Below are 18758 nucleotides of genomic sequence, written 5' to 3'. Positions count from 1 at the left end.
GACATTTTGTTAAGTACTAAGCCTGGTACCCATGATCTAGTAAAAACCCAATACATCTTTTCTCTTATCGCTTGCGGGCTTCCCAGGTGGCTCGGTGGCAGAGAATCTGTCTGTAATGCAGGAGACCTGGGTTCATTTCCCTGGGTTGGGAAGATCCCCTGGAGGAGGAAAGGGGAACCCACTCCAGTATTCTTGCCTAGAGAATCCCATGGACAAAGGAGCCTAGCAGGCTATCATCCACGGAGTCGCAAAGAGTCTATATGACTGAACACGCATGCACGCTACTTCCTAGGAAATTACTGCTATGACTGCTGGACAGAGGATACGTAGTGGAGGACATGGATTGTACACCAATTAGGTAAAATGAGATACAACCCTGAACCAGGACAGTGACAGTAAAGATGGGCTGATATGAACAAGGGGTACCTATAGGATCAGGTGACTGAATTAGGGGTTCTATAGGAAAGAAAACAAACTTAGCATGTTAAAAAGCAGAGACACACTTGGCTGACAAAGGTCTGCAAAGTCAAAGCTTTGGTTTTTCCAGTAGTCGTATATGAATGTGAGAGTTGGACCACAAAGAAGGCTGAGTGCTGAAGAATTGATGCTTTTGAACTGTGGTGTTGGAGAAGACTCTTGAGAATCTCTTGAAGTGCAAGAAGATCAAACCAGTCAATCCTAAAGGAAATTAACCCTGAATATTCATTGGAAGTACTGACGCTGAAGCTGAAGCTCCAATACTTTGGACACCTGATGGGAAGAGCTGACTCGTTGGAAAATACCCTGAGGTTGGAAAAGATTGAGGGCAAGAAGAGAAGGAGGTGTCAGAGGATGAGATGGTTGGATGGCATCACCAACTCATGGACATGAGTTTTAGCAAACTCCGGGAGATAGTGAAGAACAGGGAAGCCTGGTGTGCTGCAGTCCATGAGGCCACAAAGAGTTGGACATGACTGAGTGACTGAACAACAAAAACAATTTGTAATATTAGAACAGTGGTTCTCAATGTAGGTGAAATATACAAGCACCCAGGGTGTTTTAAGATGTAAGTATGCCATGATCGTATCCCCAGTAAACTGAAACCGAAACCATAGTTGGGGAGGAGATCTTCAAGACTGTTGTTGGATAACACTTTAAGTAAAAATGATGTATAGCAGCACGAGGATCACTGGCTAGGTGGCCTTCGAGGTGTTTCCCGCTCTGAAATGGTTTGAGACTATGATCCACTCTCATAGGGCACATTCCCACCTGGCAGCCATTCCTCTGAGTCAGACTAACCTGAGTCTTTGGTCATGAGAGGGAGGGCAATGGCTGTGGTCAGGTGTGTAGTGGTCAGGGCGCCAGAGTTCAGACCTGGCTCTGCTGCTTTCCAATGTGGGGGACCTTAGACCCAGGCAAGTAAATTTCTGTTTCCTCATGGTTGCACAAGGTTGTTTTGAGCATTAAATGAGATGATATATGTAAAGTGCTTTACCCACTTCCTGGCTGCCACGTAGTAAGCTTTCAGTAGGGAGCAGCTGTAAGTATCATGATCGCTGCATGATGAAAGCTCGAGCACTCAGTATTCCTCCAGTTGCCTCTAAGTGAGATGCGATAAGAAGCTATGTTTACAACCTCCCAAGACCAGCACAGCTGTGGGCACACTGTACCCCAGTAAGGCACCCCAGTCTAGAGCCTCTGGGCATAGTGGGGGCTGGGAAGACCTTGGGACTCAGCTCAGATGCTTGCCCTGCGGCTACTGTCCCATTCCAGGAAGTCTCTCTGTCCTGCTGCTCTTGCATGTGGCCAGGCCAGGCCTCATGACAGGCAGTGCCTCTCTGCGGAGAAGGGTCTGGGTGACCAGTGGAGTGGCCATGATGTTTCAGACAACTGGTACTTTCACTTGTCACTCTCTTGAGTGGATCAGTGGAAGGGCAGGTGGAGTTAAGGAACAGTCTTTCAGAACAGTCCTTCTTCCAAAGTCACCCCAGAGACCCCCGCCCCAGGGTGCAGCCCTCCTTCCCTCTATGGGTCTTCACATTCAATCTGGCCTAACATAAATCCATTACATCACAATCAACTGTGAGTTCCTTCTGACTCACAAACAGATGCACCCCTTCCCCAACACATACAATAGCATTAGGGATAAAGGACACAGACACACCATGTTTGAAGCTCAACAAAGAAACCTGCAGTGTTACCATCTTCCCTCCCTGGGCTGTGCAGGGAAAGAATTCCAAGTGAGAATGAATGAGGACTCCCCAGGGGAAGTGATATAGTGTGGGTGACACACAGCTCCATTTCAAGATGTGCTTATTAGGTGAAATGAAAATAAAGAAATAAAAAGCACACTTGATTACTTATTCTCTGCATCACAGCCAGGTGAGCTCTCAGTACTGGAGGGAAATCACAGATGCCTGTCACAGGAGAAAGCGTCCTAGTGGACAGGCTGGGTGACAGAGACTGCGGGGCAGGGGGCAGGCTGGGAAGCATGGGGCTGTGGATAGGAGGGAAGAGACCATGGATACCACTGAGGGATGGCAGCCGAAATGGGCCAAGGAAGCAGAGGAGAAGGGAGAGAGACAGAAAGAAGATATAGCAGGGAGAGGGGATCCAGACAAATATGAGAGCAAAGAGCCCATGAGCACAAGACGGCACAGGACAGAGCCCAGAAGGTCAAAGTGAAGACAGTGCGGCCACAAGGTCAAGGTGGTGATCAGGAAACAGAGTGACACGGAGAGCAAACCTGAGCAAGGTTGGAAAGAAAGGAAAAAGGATGAAAAACTGCAAGAGGCAGACCACAAAAAGTGCAGGCGGCAGTAAAAAAGAAACTGCTGGCAAGATCAAACGAAAACAGTCTCGGAGAGACAGATGGAGACGGCAGAGGGAGGGAACTGTCCCGGAGAGAATGTGCATTTAACCTCTACATCAACCCCGCCCATCTTCCAAAGAGGGCCTCACTGTGGCCAACCCGGGGCGTCATCAGCAACTCACACGCGCTCAAGGCCACAGATGGGGAGACACGGAAGAAGCTTGGGGTCGGGCGAGGGCCCATCTGCAAAGACGGCCAGAATGCAAGAGGTCAACCTTGTACGTTTTCAATTTAAGGTGCCAGTGAGACAGAGGTCAAGTCCAAAGAGTAACGCCACCCCCCGCACCCCCCCCCCAATCCCAGCCAGTTAATAAGAGAACACTGAGCAACTCTATCTCAACTCCAACCCCACATTCCCAAACCACACTCATAGCCCAGGGCTCCTCCCACCAGACCCACATGTGGTTCCCCTACCGCAGCACCTGGGGGGCAGCTATGTTCAATATCACAGAACATAGTCTCCATTTTGGCATCTGGATTACTCTGTCACCTCCTGCAGGCACTCCCACGGACAAGCAGCTGATATCGTACATATGCCTACATTACAAGGGTGGATCGCCAAAGAGCTTCTCACTTTAAATAATGGAAACAGCCTGCCCCAAAGATAGCCCTTTCTTCAACTCTTCCATTGGCCAAACTTGCACTTCTGGCAGATTTGAAATACCAAACTTTGCTGACTCTCAGCCACCGGGAACTCGCAATGTTAAAGGCCAGTGTATTAGCTTCTTGCGGCTGCTGTTAACAGGTTACCAAAGACTCAGTGGCTTACAACAACAGAGATGTATTCTCCCACAGTCCCAGAGACCAGAAGTCCAAAGTGAGTCTCACTGGGTTGAAACCAAGATGCCTGCTGGGCTGCACGGCTTCTGGCTGCTCTAGGGGAAGAATCTGTCCCTGGTCTCTTCCAGCGTCTGGGGGCTGCTGACACTCCCTGGTTCATGGCCGCATCACCCTAGTTACCAAGGACAGCAATCTTGAGTCCTTCTCTGCTCCATCTTCACGTGGCTTTCTCCTCTCTGTGTATAATCTCCTGACTCCCTCTTCTACGGATACACGTGATTACAGTCAGTGTCCACCTGGCTAATCCAGGCTAATCTCTCCATGCCAAACCTGAATCACTTAAACTACAAAGATATCATCATATAAGGTAACACTCAATGCTCCAAAAATTAGGACCTGATATTTTTGGGTGGGGATTATTTAACTGGTCGCAGACAGTCTCAACACACAACAAATCAATTTACTTAACGATTTAAAAAAGAAGCTTTATGGGTCCATTCATTATCCAACAAAGAGCCTGGGAGCCCCTATTAAGTTCCAAGCCCTGGGGATAGAATGCAAAAGCAGACACGCTTCTTGGAAAACATACATAATTCAGCTAATCACAAAACTAATGTCAAATTACAACTGCAGTGAGAAACACAGTTTCATGATTCTACCTCCAGGCGGAGGAAGGGTAGGGGACAGGGGGTCTGAGAAAGCTCCCTCAGGACATGGCATTCGGATTCAGGTCTAAAGGATGTCCAAATATATTCTCAGATGCCCAGTTGTGTCAGACTCTTTGTGACCCCATGGACTATATAGCCCACCAGCCTCCTCTGTCCTTGGGATTCTCCAGGCAAGAATACTGGAGTGGGTTGCCATTTCCTTCTCCAGCGGATGTTCCTGATCCAGGAATCTAACCCATGTCTTTATGTCTTCTGCACTGGCAGGGGACTCTTTGCCACTGTACCACTTGGGAAGCCCCAAAGTCCTTGAGGTACCATCAAATCCAGGCTTGAGACGTAAACCTGGGTTTCGCGTGGAGAAATGGTGAGTGATGGAGAGCAGAGAGGGTGTGGGCAGACGAGCTGTGTTATTTTCATTTTAACAGCCAAGAGCTAAAATGTCAGACCAGTCATTTCAAAAGACCTTCTATTTGCTTGGCCTTCCCGGAACCCAAGCTGGCTCCCCAGCTCACAAGAGCATCTCTTAGTCCTCGGATCCTCGGGAATGGCTCTGTCCCAACAGCTCCCCTTCTAAACCCTAATTACTGTCCCAACCCCATTATACATCCTGATCACAGGGACCGGTCTGATTCATCTTTGTATCTATTCCAAACCATGTATCAGTACTCGACATGTGGTAGTTTATGCACAAGTCAAAGGGGAAAGGAACAGTGAGATTTTCTGATCCCTTGCCTCAAGGCAGTGAGAAAAGTCATGACCAGCTTGGGTGCTTAAGGGAGGAGCAGCGTGAGCACAAGTGCCCCCTGTTGAAGTCCAGGCACGGTCCCCCACAAACCAGGCCTGGGAATTGTGAGAGAAGGGGATGATGGCAGGAGAACGGAGAGATCAGCAGGTCAGAAAACCAGGCACACAGAGTGCCATGGGGGGACCAGGATGGGGAGAGGGGGTGCACCCCAGATGACCTCCAAGAATGGGGACCCAAATCTGCAAGAAGGCACATATGCATTCTTGGTACAGAGAAGCAGGACTGTCTAAAAGAGCCAATACAAGACAAAGGGAAGGAAGAGCCTGGAAGCCTTTATGGCTGATAAACGACTACACACACGGAGGACGTTATTATCCCGCGATGTTCAGCTTCCTTCTCTCCTGTACCTTTCTCCAAATTAAGACTGGGTGATACATCAAGACATTTCTATAAAGTGTGTCTAATCTGAAATAGATGAAAGAAGTAGGTCATTTTTCCAGGTACTTATGTCAAGATTCAGACTAGAATCCAGGACTCCTAAATCCTGAAATTTACTTCTTTCTGCTAAGCCATTCCATCCCCGACGGAGCCAACGCCGGGTTCACTGTGCAGACTCCCAATTAATCAGAGTAGAAAACACTATTTGCCAAGTGAAAATCCTCTATTTTGAATTCTTAATCCCCCCACCAGCTGAGTTTACCACAAAGACATGAATATATAATTGAGACATAAAGAAAACATGCCACCAAATTAAACTGCCCTAATTTTAAATCAATAAATTTTTTTTCTCAAATAACATGAAATGAAGATCTCCTGAAAGAAAAACAGCCAGCTCCAGCATCTCCGGGAGTCCTTCTCCACTGAGCCCAACTCCAGCAGAAGCCAATTAGATTTCTCACCAATGTCAGACTCTAAATTATCACAGACGGCTCTCAACAGGAATATAAATCTTACGCTAGGCTCCAAGGGGTGATACCATCTAGCCTAAGTTGGCCTGGAGACATCTAAAACATTGGGTGTCCTCTGCCCACTGGCTCTTGGGTACCAGTGAGAGGCGGATGCTGGTGGGGGGTGGTCTTGTGGACCCAAGGGGCTGTGGACCCCTTCCTGTAATTCTCACTTATCCTTGGCAGCATCCTCCCCCTCTCTGATTCAGTCATCATAATAACAGAGTTAAGAGCCCCAGTTCCAAGGACTCTGTTAGTGCAGGGGTCCCCAACTTTTTTTGGACCAGGGGCCAGTTTCATGGAAGACCATTTCTCCACCCATGGGCCGGCGAGGGGCAGGGATGGTTTGGGGATGATTCTAGCATTATTACATTTATTGTGCACTTAATTTCTATTATTATTCCATCAGCTCCACCTCAGATCATCAAGCTTTAGATCCTGGAGGCTGGAGACCCGTATGCTAGTGTACAAAGAAAGGTAAAACTACAGTGAGGGAAAGTCATCATCATTGATGTGACTGCAATTATAAAACATTTATTGCTATTCTTTAAATACTGACCTTACGGCCAAAGAATCTTTGCAGTCTTTCCCCTGTGTATCTGGACATGCTAGGGGCCTTGGGCTGGCTGGATTTGGATCTGTTCTTCCTTCCAGCTCTCCTCCAAGGTGAGTTGCCCCTGACACTTGCCATTCTCTATTCCACTGAGAGCCTTCTGGATACTCGGCCTTTGCCAAAACAATGGAATGCAACTTTCCTCAAGGAAGAGAAGTGATGTTCTTGTAGGACGTCAAGGGAAATCACAGGACGCCCATCCTTCTGATCATCACTGCGCTCCATTCTGGACACACAGGCCAGCCTAGATGCAGCCAATCTCCCTGGCCACATTTTCAGTAGTTTCATCCCAGGAGTCCTGCCTTGGGACCCCGTCTGTTCCTCCTCACTCCTCCTCCTACACGTCATACATTCTCAGACTTTCCACCTTTGTGCATGCCGCTGCTCCTGCCTGGGCTGCTTCTTGCCAGAGGCCCCCAGAAATCCTGCTCACCCCTGAAGACCCTGGAGAAATGCAATCTTGCAGTTTTCCCTAATCTTGCAGATAAACTCAGTTCCTCCCTTTGGGTGTATTCATGGCTTCTCTATGTATAAGCATCTGAATCCCTGTGATCTTCTAAGAGGGTTATTTGCTAATACTGCATCTCCTCTGCTAGACAAGGCGGGTACTCTGAACATTCGTGTGCCCAGTGCCTGGTTTCCAAATGTTTGTTAAATGGAATTGAAAGTTGACAGCTGACAATCCTCAAGTTGACAAAAGATGGACTAAGAGACTTCAGTTCAGTTCAGTTCAGTTCAGTCGCTCAGTCGTGTCCGACTCTCCGCGACCCCATGAATCACAGCACGCCAGGCCTCCCTGTCCATCACCAACTTCCGGAGTACACTCAAACTCATGTCCACAGAGTCGGTGATGCCATCCAGCCATCTCATTCTCCATCGTCCCCTTCTCCTCCCGCCCCCAACCCTTCCCAGCATCAGAGTCTTTTCCAGTGAGTCAACTCGTCGCATGAGGTGGCCAAAGTATTGCAGTTTCAGCTTTAGCATCAGTCCCTCCATCACCAGTTTCTCCCCATGCCCTAGGAAGCTGGGCATTTCAAGTTTAGCAAGAAGTGGAGAGAGGCTTCAGATGTTTCTGAGTCATTGACAATAGTCATGACCTTCAAATTAAAGATGCTGTTCTTGATCTCACTTGACACACACCCTTACAGGGATGACCTACCAGAACCTTAGCCAGTGGGTCACAAAGCCGTAAAGACACCTCATACAATCCTTCATTAAAAATATTTGCTTCCAGCTCAATTTGAGTAAACCACAGGGGGCCTCTGGTGTGGAATGGGAGTCTGGAGGAAGTTGTTACAAAGGGCTGCTCACTCAGGATCTGATGTATGACCTCTCCCCAGTGAAAAAGGACAACAAGGCTTATTTGGAGGCTGCAGGGCTACACAAGATCCAGGAGGAATCGAAGCCACTTTATTCAATCTCTGGTATGAGAATCTGAGGAAGTTCAGACTCCCTGGGGAAAACCACCTAAGGGAGAATTCTGCAGCTGCGCAAAGACCTCCCCTCGGGAGCACTAATTGCCTGCCTGGAGGGACACTGTCCGACTCCCGTAAGGCTTGCTGTGAAGCGACAGGGTTACCCAGGCTTTCTGCTTCCCTAGAGCCCTGTGGTGTGGACAGTTTGGACACGGGACCCATAATAATATTATTGACTGTGCTGACCAGGAAGCCCCAGCAGGCAGGAGCCTAGTTTTCCCAACTGCCTAGAAAACTGGAAGACCCTCCCCAGCAACACCAGACAGCACAGAAAATGCTATTATTACGCCTATATAAATTTTACTATAGCAATTTCCTCAGATTCCTTTAGTCTAATAGACTCTACCCTATTTGGCTTAGCAGATGGATGACGTTCCAGGGGGTTTACTAAAATTGAGTAAACTCGCTCAGAATTTTTGCCCCTCCATGGCCCATAACCACATCAAAAAATTTTTAAAACTCAGCAGGTAAAACCGAGTCATCTCATTTGCATGCTGTCGAAATTCTGTGAATCAATTTCAGGTAAAATGCCCTACTTCCTTGTCATTCTCCAGGGTGCTCTGAGGAACACTTTAATTGCGTGGCAGAATTTAATTTCCTGACTTTGGGGAAAGTCCTGTGGAATTCAGAGGCAGTCTTACAGCCAGGCCAAATGTGCATTTTCATCTCTGTCCTGAATGGGGCAGGGAGTGGCTAAGACAACCTGGAGAGCAGTTTGGGATGGCAAACGGGACCTCCAGTCATGCAAGGCCACTGGCAGCTGAAGAAGGCAGATGGGCTCAAAAGGTGACTTCTGTGGACTCAGGCTCAATGGTAATGCTCCTCTGTAATGGACTCAGGGAGACGCAGCCCGAATGGAAATTAGATGGTGCAAAGGTCTTCTCAGCTCCACGGGAGCCTTGCAGGGCTGGGGGTGGGCAGGTGAATGGTGGGGCGGGGGGGCAGGCAGAATGCTTTCCTGAGGATGTGACTGGAGAGACAGAACTCCTTGCTTTCAGTGTGAGGATTAGACCACATGGTTCCATTTGATCTGTTGTTTTTCAAATTCCCTTTTGTTCAGGTTTGGGGTGGGGAGGGTCTACGGGGCTTGGTGTCTAGAAATTAAAAGTTATTGTTCCTGTTCTCTTAATCATAATAATGAGTTTGGCTTGACAAGGTCAATTAATTATTCAGGATTAGGAAGCAACACTGTTATACCTATCAGGTGGGTAAGAGGGGAGGGCTCTGAGCAGACAGACAATACAAGCTAAAAGAAGGGCTGCTGTTCACAAAGCTCTGTTTATTGTCTGCAAGTCACCTGCTGCTGCCGGCTATTCCCTGGCCTTTTCCCTTTCTCTCTGAATCCCCCAGCCCAGGGAACGGACAGCCACATCCTGGCTTCCTCTTCTTCTTTCTGCCTGATTCCACAGACATTAGTGGAGGCCCCGCTTCACGTGAGCTTCAGAGCCTGTTTGACTCCAAAAGGCAGGTAATTAACTATCAAACAATAGAAAGGATTTTCAGATTAATTCTGCCCAGGAAGAACTACGAAAACTCATTTACACCAAACAAAAGGGAGGGGGTGATTAGATGCTCCAGTGACAAAAGAGAGACCTCGATAGGGTCTAGAAAACCGATAAAGGGCCAAAAGTGTGTGTTATTATTATTATTATACCAGTGCCTCCATTTTTATAAGCACTGCATTCTACTCTTCTCTATCATGAAAATAGGTCTCGAAGTGAGATTTAAGCTCAGCAGGTAGACCACCAGTCACTTTCTGCCCTCTGATAAGAAGACAGAGCAGAGGATGAGACGGTTGGATGGCATCACCAACGCAAGGGACATGAAATTTGGGTAACCTCTGGGAGATGGTGAAGGACAGGGAAATCTGGCGTGCTGCAGACCATGGGGTGGCAAAGATTCGGACCCAACTTAGTGACTGAACAAGAGCAAGGAGACCATTCCCTAAGGTTCCCTAAGACCACCAGGGTGGTTTCCCTGCACTACAAGGGCTTTTAAAGATACAATTAGGGCTCTGGGGATGTCTTCCATGCTGTCCTGAATTTGGAAACAATTCAGTAAAAATTTTTGTTCACTCTGCTTTCCAGAATGGGGCCTCTTGCAAGGAGCAATGAGGACAAGAGTAGAGCTTTTCTGAGAAGCTTGCTTTGGCAGCCAGATCCAGAGGGGGAAAGAGTTAAAGTGTGCAGCTGAACTGGAGAAGCGGCCTCTTATTAATTACACTCATAAAGCAGGGCACCCCGAGGTCAAAGAGATGGAAATCGCTAGACCCAAATTTTAATAAATCGTAGATGGAGCTCCCTCACTCTGGTCTCAGAGATTACATTCTGGCTGCCTAAGTGGGCACGCAAACCCCTGGGTGGTCTTTTTCACTCTTCACAAACTTATTTTGAATGGAAAATTCAAGGCATCAGAAAATCAAGAATCCCTAGTGTCTGAAGTCCCCCTCTCTGTTGCCCCCACGTCTGCTGAAGCCCCCTACCCTGCTGCCTCTTCAGCACAGAGCCCTTTAGATAAATGAGCATCACCCTGCTCCAGGTTCCAAGGCCAGAATCTCCATGTCCTGGTGGACGCGCCTCCCCCCAATTCGCTCATTTATCCAGCCCCTGAGTTATTCCTCTGCTCTTTAGGACAAAGTTCCTGACTCCGGACGTCCTTCTCTCTACAGCTAACAGAGGAACCCCAGGCCTACATCTTTTCCCACAGTTCTCTCTTGTATTTAAAGCACCACCATCTTTTCTAATTTCCTTCTTCTCTCCAAAATCCTATCCCTGTTTCCACCCCACACCCGGCCTTTGAAGTCAATGAAGCCCATTTGGCTTTAGCACCTGCTGCCCAGGTGATGGTTCAAGGCCGCTGGGGACATTCCATCTGCACCATTCAGTACAGGAGCCACCACCCCCTGTAGCTCTAGAAGCATCTGAAATGTGGCCAGTATGACTGAAGGAGTAGATTTTTAAATTGTATTTGGTTATAGCTAATTCGAATTTAATTTAAAAGCCACTTTGCTGAGCAGCTACTTAGCTCACCTGTTCCGTCTGTCTCTCATCCTTCCTGCCACCAGCCCCAGCTGCCTGCCCCCACCTCCCTCCCACACCAGCTCCAGGACTACTCTCCACCCAAGGCTGCCCTTTGCTCCCGACCTGCTTCGGACACTGGCCCCATGTGACTGCCTGGGCTCCTCCCCACATGCTCTCCCGGGACGGTGCAAATTGGAAGCACCATCAACTCTATCCAGCCGGCTGGTCTTACACGCCTGGCCATGCAGGCTGAGTTCCCTGGGCTTTCACACTCTCCGGGGCTCTCCATGGCTCAACTCCAGAGCTGCCCCTTTGCACCCCGGGCTGCCCATTGCAGGGCTCTCCCTGCAGCCCAGGCCTGCTTGACCCCCGTCTCCACTCCAGTCACTTCACCAGTCCTGCCAGGATCTTTGGAAACCACCCACCCCTCACCAGCATTGGAAAGCTCTGGGAGAATTTAGGTAGCTCCAAAGCGATCTACCTAAAAAAAAAAAAAAAAAAGACCCAGAAAATACAATGCAACAGCTGCAGGTAGGGAGAAGAAACAGACCCACTAATAAAAGGAACCGAACACCCCTTCTTTCCCTTTTCTTTTACTATAAGGACATGACAGATTATCAGCAGGTTTCTAAAATATCCTAGGGAGCCAAGGACAACTCTAGAACTTGACACAGTGAAAGGTTTGCTCTGAGAGGTGGAAGGGCTGAAGATGCACTAAGAAGTCAAGCTCTGGGAGACTCAGGAAAGGAAAATCCCAGCCTTCAGCCCCGAGCTTGAGCCAGGTGACTGCCCATTGCCCAGCAGCTCTCGGAAATGCAGGAGCCACATAAGTGGACCAGACTCTGTAGAGATGGTTTCCGAATGTCATTACAATGTCTGATCACACACCAGTGGGGTGAGAGGACCCAGGGATTTGGAGGAAGTTGGTGCCCCAGAAGGATTTAGCCAAAGTCTACCCTCACAGAGGGGCTTCTGAGGTGGTGCTAGGGGTAAAGAACCCACCTGCCGATGCAGGAGACATTAGAGACATGTGTTTGATCCCTGGGTTGAAAAGATCCCCTAGAGGAGGGCACAGCAACCCATCCGAGTATTCTTGTTGGAGAATCCCATTGACAGAGGAGCCTGGGGATTTGTAGCCCATAATGTCACAAAGAGTTGGACATGATTGAAGGAACTTAGAACCTAAATTCCTGGGGAGGGTTTGGGGGCGGCATGCCAGTCCATCCACCACCCATGAAGGGGAACTCATGCTTCATGGGTGGCATTTCATTCGTCTTCATGTGCCTAGAGTTGGGCCTGGGAAGCACAGTTGTTCTCAATGGTGATTTATGCCCCACCATTGCCTTTATGAATGAAGGCAAGGGTGCGGGCAGGTACAGAGGGCAGAGTGGCTGGTACTGAGGCAAATTCAAGGGTGGGACCAGGCCTCAGCAGGGGATAAACACACAGAATCACAGCCAGAGAGGAGACCCAGTACAGAGGACAAGCCGGGCAGTAGGGGTATTTGATAGGAATGAGGGAAACATAATCCCAGACTTCAATAAGCTCATGTGATCCTATGAAAAAAACATTACCTTCCTTCTGTGTGGGTTTATTTATACACGAAGCTGACTACGCGTCCCCAAATACATACACTCCTGGGTAAAAATATCAGTTTACTTCCTTTCTGCTGCTGCTTCGATGTGTGTGTCTGTCTGTGAGTGTGTGTTTAATGATCACAATACAGTTTTGAAAAGTTCATACATCTTTCATTTCAACACTGTTCTGCAAAAGTTTGAGCAGGGATGTCAACAGAATCCAGAAGTCTGCTTTTGCAGGGTATGAGGGTTTATGTTCAGTACAATAAATGATCCCAAGATAAATACATTTCTTTTTTTTTCAATCCTGGATGGTGATGCATCCTCTTTCCAATACAGAAACAGGGAAGCTTGGCTGTATTTTGTTTGTCTGATTGCTTTTAAGAGCGGGGACAGGCTGGCTCTGAGAAACCATGGTCCTGTATTCATTAAAGTGTCAATAATGCCCAGTCCAGGCATATCGACAGCAGATTAGCTGGGGCTGAGTCTGTGGACAAGACCAGAGCCTTTTTTAACCTGGCTCGTTTCCAGATCAATACACCCATCAGCATTCGAAAATTAGCCCAAGATGAGATTTCGATACCCAAGGAGGTGTGTCATGCTCAGAGGCCACCTCTCCAAGCCAGAGGTATAAATGCCGAGCTGCGGATTAGACACTTTCCATCAGCATGGACAGGAGGGAGCATTGTTGTAGACCCCATCCCCTATCCCCTGCCCCTCACGCCTCCCCACCCCTACACACTCAACCTCCCCTCTTTGAGTCTGCGTGAGTCCTCGGGGCTACAATCCAGCCATTTGCTTCAAGAAGCATGTGTTAAACGTGCACTTTGCTTAAGACACCTCCCAGGTGCTCATGGTGAGAGTGTATGGGTGTGTGGGAGGAGGGAGAGGGGAACTTAAAGAAATGGCACCAACATGAACGTTGTTTTCACGGGGGCTTCCCAGTTTCTCACAACTCCTCCCATTTTCCAGCTCCATAAAAGCCCCTCTGCCTAACACAAGTGTCTGTGATGGTGCAGAGTTCCTAAGGTCTATCTGCCAGTGTCAGACACTCTCAGTGTTAAGTGTGTGTGTGTGCAGGGAATGGGGTGGGGGGCTTGGGGTGTGGCTTCAGACATACCACTTGCTGCAACCTGAGTCACTGAAGCATCCTTCAAACCCCCTTGCAGAAGAGTGATTCTCAGCCTTCTTCTGGCCAGTTCTGCGCAACAACAACACATTCACCCACTGAAACCATCTCAAGGAACAAAGCCTATTCTTCTGTTCGTGATACACTCTGATCCTGTCTCTGTAATTTCATTTCCTTTAAAAAATGCTGTTTGTACTCAGCAGTTTGAAAGACATTCATATATAGAACCAACAAAAGAAAAAAGCCTTCATCATTTTCTTTTGGAGAAAAAAGAGGGGGAAAAAAAACATAAAATGCAAACAACGTGGTGTGGCCAAGGTGTGTCACAGCACGAGGGGCTCAGAGCCTCATTGGCCTAATCCCTGAGCAAGTGTCCCTCCAGCCTGACCTCTAACAATCACTGCCCGGCGACCTGCCTTTCACAATCGGCACCCTGACCCCGGCGGCCCTCTCTCCTGCCTTCTCTCAGCTTGTTCCCCGTGAATCTTCTAGCTCCTTCCTATTCATCTTCCTTGAACCACCAGCCTGCTCCTTGTGTTTTCACCCACCATCCACGGCGCTCCCCTCCCTGTGGGTATACTGCCAAGGGGGTTGCTGGAGACCGGAAGCATATTGCCCCTGGCCTGCCATCCAGGGGATGAAGAACAGGAGAGAAACCCCAGCAGAGGCCCCCAGCTCCATCACTTGGGGGCCCCTCTGAGGTAATACAATAAGGTATCTGGCCCACACACAACTATGTTTTTTAAAAAGTTAAAAACAACTGTATTTTTTAAAAGTGAAAGCGTGAGTCTCTCAGTCTTGTCCAACTCTTTGCGACCCCAAGGACTGTAGCCCGCCAGGCTCCTCCGTCCACAGGATTTCCCAGGCAAGAATACTGGAGAGGGTTGCCATTCCCTTCTCTGGGGATATTCCTGACCCAGGGATAGAACCCAGGTCCCCTGCACTGCAGGCAGATTCTTTACCGCTGAGCCACCAGGGAAGCCCTGCTGCTGCTGCTGCTGCTGCTAAGTCACTTCAGTCATGTCCGACTCTGTGCGACCCCATAGATGGCAGCCCACCAGGCTCCCCCGTCCCTGGGATTCTCCAGGCAAGAACACTAGAGTGGGTTGCCATTTTCTTCTCCAATGTGTGAAAGTGAAAAGTGAAAGTGAAGTCGCTCAGTCGTGTCCGACCCTTAGCGACCCCACGGACTGCAGCCTACCAGGCTCCTCCATCCATGGGATTTTCTAGGCAAGAGTATTGGAGTGGCTTGCCATTGCCTTCTCCGAGGGAAGCCCTAGCTAACACTTAAATCGCATCTCTGTGAGCCAGACCGTCTTCTGCTTCACATTCTAGTACATGGAAAGTGTAAGCCTCACCGCAGACCCTTGCAACACTGATTCCATTTTACAGAAGGAAACCCTGAGACACAGCTGGTAACTTGAGGTTCCCCCAAGCCAGAAAGCGCTGGCTCCCTGACAAGGAACCTGTCTGTGTGGTCACCTGTGGTCTGAATGTTTAGCACCTGCTCTGCTTATGGGGAAGCTCAGAAGTGCCAGGGAAGCACAGAGACAGCAGAAGTAAGAGAGAGGCAGAAACACAGATCTCAAAAGCTGGGGGTGATTTTAGAGGCTCTGGGGAATAGGACGGGAGTGGGATGCAACCAAAACATGGAGAATCAGACACAGGTATTAAAGGGGAGACATGGTCCTGGGCTGGAGGGGAAAGAAGAAGCAAGCAAGCTGCAAACAGCAGAGATGGCTGTAATCATCCCAGGTAGGTATCTAGAGCATCCGCGGTCGGCTCTGCCTTCTTTGCAGGCTGTGTGAGGGATGGCATATGCGCAGAGCCAGAAGAACTAACACGCTGCTCTGAAAATAAAGCACGCTTAGCGCTGGATAGAACCTTTAAAAAACTCAGAGGAGAAAAAAGCCAAGGAAAGAAATAATGAGGAGATAATTTTCTGAGACAATATTTTATTGGATCAGGAGCAAAGAAAAGGCCCCAAATCCTAGTCCTATTCAATGGGAAAACGATTTGAAATTTCAACATCTAAGGGCAAAGAGAAAATTAGGAAACCATCCTGGCCAGATGGAACAGACAGTCTCATCTAAATTGAGGATCACAGTGAACGTGTCAGACACAGGCCCTCCCAGCCACCACTGGCTGCCTCCAAGGCTGCCTACCTTGCACGATGAGGTGGACGCGGGAGGTCTTGGGGTGGTTGTCTGTCTGCACGGAGCAGGTGTAGGGGCCCTCGTCGTATACGTCCACATTCTGGATCTCGATGCTGTACTGGGTCTGGGTGTTGCTCAGGAGGACCACGCGGGGGTCTAGGCACCACTTGTCATTCCCGGCGTAGAGGATGGTGCTGCGGTTCAGCCAGGCCACCCGGGTGACCCGGTTGTCAATCGTGCACCTGGAGGGGGGACCGGACGGGTAAGTCAAGGGACCACAAAGAAACAGATGCCATCAGGGTCTTCTTGACAAGGCTGGGATGACTGGTCACCCTGCTCCCAGTGTACACACAGGCACCTCCTGTTTGATTTGGCCTGGGTTTCAGCATCAGAGGCCTTGAAGAACTGTAGCCTCAGAGCACTGGCTAATCAGACTTTCAGGTCCTGAGTGACCCTGTGTCTGAAAACCTCTGAGCAAATGGTTTCAATAGTCCTAAATATTCAATAGCTATAACCTGGAGTCATTGTCCATCCCAAGAATAGCTGGGCCCTGGGACTAACCCCACCTCCCCTCCCTCTGAGATTTCCATGAATGCATGAATGATAATTCCTCTCATTACTTTCTAAATGTTCTGGGTGTACTAAGTTGTCCAATACTCATAGCCACACCATAAGGAAGGTCCTACTGGTGAAAAGAATTGAAGAACAAAGACACTGAACGCTTCTCCTAAATCACACAGATAATATGGGCTAGATCAGAAACCCAGACTTTAACTACTAAACATTCTTCCTCTCATCTCAGAATAGCAGATTCCAACAGAAGGCTTTTGAAGTCAAAACTAAATACAGACCACCACCATTGCTATTTCTCTTCATTACACCCAGGGGCAGAAATGTTCAATTACTGCTAGACTAAAGGCATTTTCCAAAATCTCAAAACTGTTCGCACGTGTAAAAATAGATTTTCTTTCTTTTATTTCTGCATCTGGAGTCCCCAAATTGTGGAAGCTCCCTTCTCTTTTCCTGCACTTTCAAATTTCCTAGCTACTCTCGCCAAGTCCTCATCAAGTTTTTCTGCATTCATTTCCTTCTCCAGCTACACAGAATATGTTCTATGGCCCGAGGCTAAATTCACAAACGCAGTGTCCTGATCCTGAGTATAAGGCTGGAAATAGCAACAGAGCCACAGTAGGTACAATATTTCCTCCAATTTATATCTTCTTCTGCAGAGTACAAAGCGCTTTTACGTCCACACTGTGATTCTTGCAGCAAATTGCTGAGACAGATGATCTTACCATTCTCCACCTTAAAGATCAGGCCTCCAGGGTCAGAACCGTCTGATGACTTGCCCAGAACAGAGAGCTAGGGGGTGATAGAGTCAGACCTCTCAGCCAGGTTCTAATTCCTGGTCCTGCGTTCCCCTTAGGACGCACAAAGGTGAGGTTTTCGGTGGGGAGGGACAGTTGCTTCCATTGAATTCTCAAAGTTGTCTGTGACCATAAAAAGCCTGAGGACTGCTGCCAGGTACGTCCACCCCCCCAGGCGGTCCCTCTCGAGACGGCTCTCCGTGCTGTGCATCCTTTCCGCCCGTACTTGTGTAAATGTCACAGGATCATTGCTGGGCCTCTCAGGCGCAGGTGTGGAGGCTTGCTGAGAGCCCCTGTGGGGAAAACTGCTCAACCAGAAACACCTCTGCTCTGCTGTCCAGCTCACTTTGTGCTGCTTACTGCATCTTTTTTTTTGGACAATAAAGGAGAGAAGTGATGGGAGAGCTGACCAGGGGAGTATTTCTGAAAGTGGGCATGGACCATTTGCATCAAAATCAGGTGAGGTGTTTGTTACAGATCTTCTTGTCCTATGGATTCAGAATCTTTTGGAAGCCAGACACACGAATTTCTAACAATACCCCAGTTGGTTCATGTACCCACCTAAGTTTGAAAAGTACGGATATAGAGAGGGGTGTCCAGGACCAGGCTGCATGATTTGTGGTTTTCATGGCAAAACGCAAATGCAGAATCCTTTGTTCAAGAATTATTGAGAATTCCAAGATGGTGAGAGCACGGCATTTAACCAGAGCAGGGTCCATGTGAATAAACACACACCCTGAATGGATGTCACATTTTATAAATTTCCTTGGACTCTTACCGAAATGCATGTTCTGATTTGGTACATCTGGGGTGGGGCCTGAGATTCTGCAGTTTCAGTAAGCTCCCAGAAGATGACAATGCTGGCCGCCCCCAGACCATTTCTTCAACAGCATAAATCTAGAGGGAATCATATACATATGAGGGCTTGAGGAGCACTGAGCTATTAATAGCACTTCACCACAGGAAAGTGCGATCAGAAAAGCAGCAGATGAGCATCACTTGGGAGCTTATTTGAAACACAGATTCTCAGGCCCCCACCTCACATGTAATGAACTGGAACCTGTATTTTAATAAGCTCTCCAGTCACCAGAAGGCACTTGCAGTCTGGACCGGTCTAGAGCACATTTGCTGTCAGCCGTGATAACAACATCCTGAACATACCTGAGAAAGTGCAGCCAATGAAGGAAGCACCTGATGCTGGACCTCCCCTGAGGCTGTGCTTTCCTTGCACACCCGATGCTCTTCCTTTCAGGCTACTTCATTGAACTGTGGATTTGAACCATAACGGTGTAAAATCCCTTAAGAACAACACACTCCACAGCTTGCTTTGCTAGCAGTGTACCTGGGATGTTGTTCATATTCACGACCTTAAGGGCGACCGCTCCTCAGGATTTTGCTTGGATGCAAATGGAGGAATTGGCTAAATTCAT

At 48.5% G+C, this 18758-nt stretch overlaps 1 protein-coding gene across 4 annotated transcripts in view; it reads right to left on the bottom strand.

The window, feature by feature from the left end:
- Window positions 1-18758, bottom strand: part of NTM (neurotrimin) — a 420911-nt gene that overhangs the window by 166816 nt on the left and 235337 nt on the right. For all 4 annotated transcript variants that reach the window (XM_055414990.2, XM_088832437.1, XM_088832438.1 and 1 more), the window contains exon 2: window positions 15971-16203. In XM_055414990.2, the coding sequence (XP_055270965.1) occupies window positions 15971-16203 (233 nt within the window). The remainder of the gene's footprint in view (window positions 1-15970; window positions 16204-18758) is intronic.

This window comes from Moschus berezovskii, chromosome 25, assembly GCF_049115385.1.
Source record: "Moschus berezovskii isolate FMDL1 chromosome 25, NW_MosBer_1.0, whole genome shotgun sequence".
Classification (NCBI taxonomy): domain Eukaryota; kingdom Metazoa; phylum Chordata; class Mammalia; order Artiodactyla; family Moschidae; genus Moschus; species Moschus berezovskii.
The sequence above is the reverse complement of the archived record's forward strand: the minus strand, read 5'-3'. Positions and strand labels throughout refer to the sequence as shown.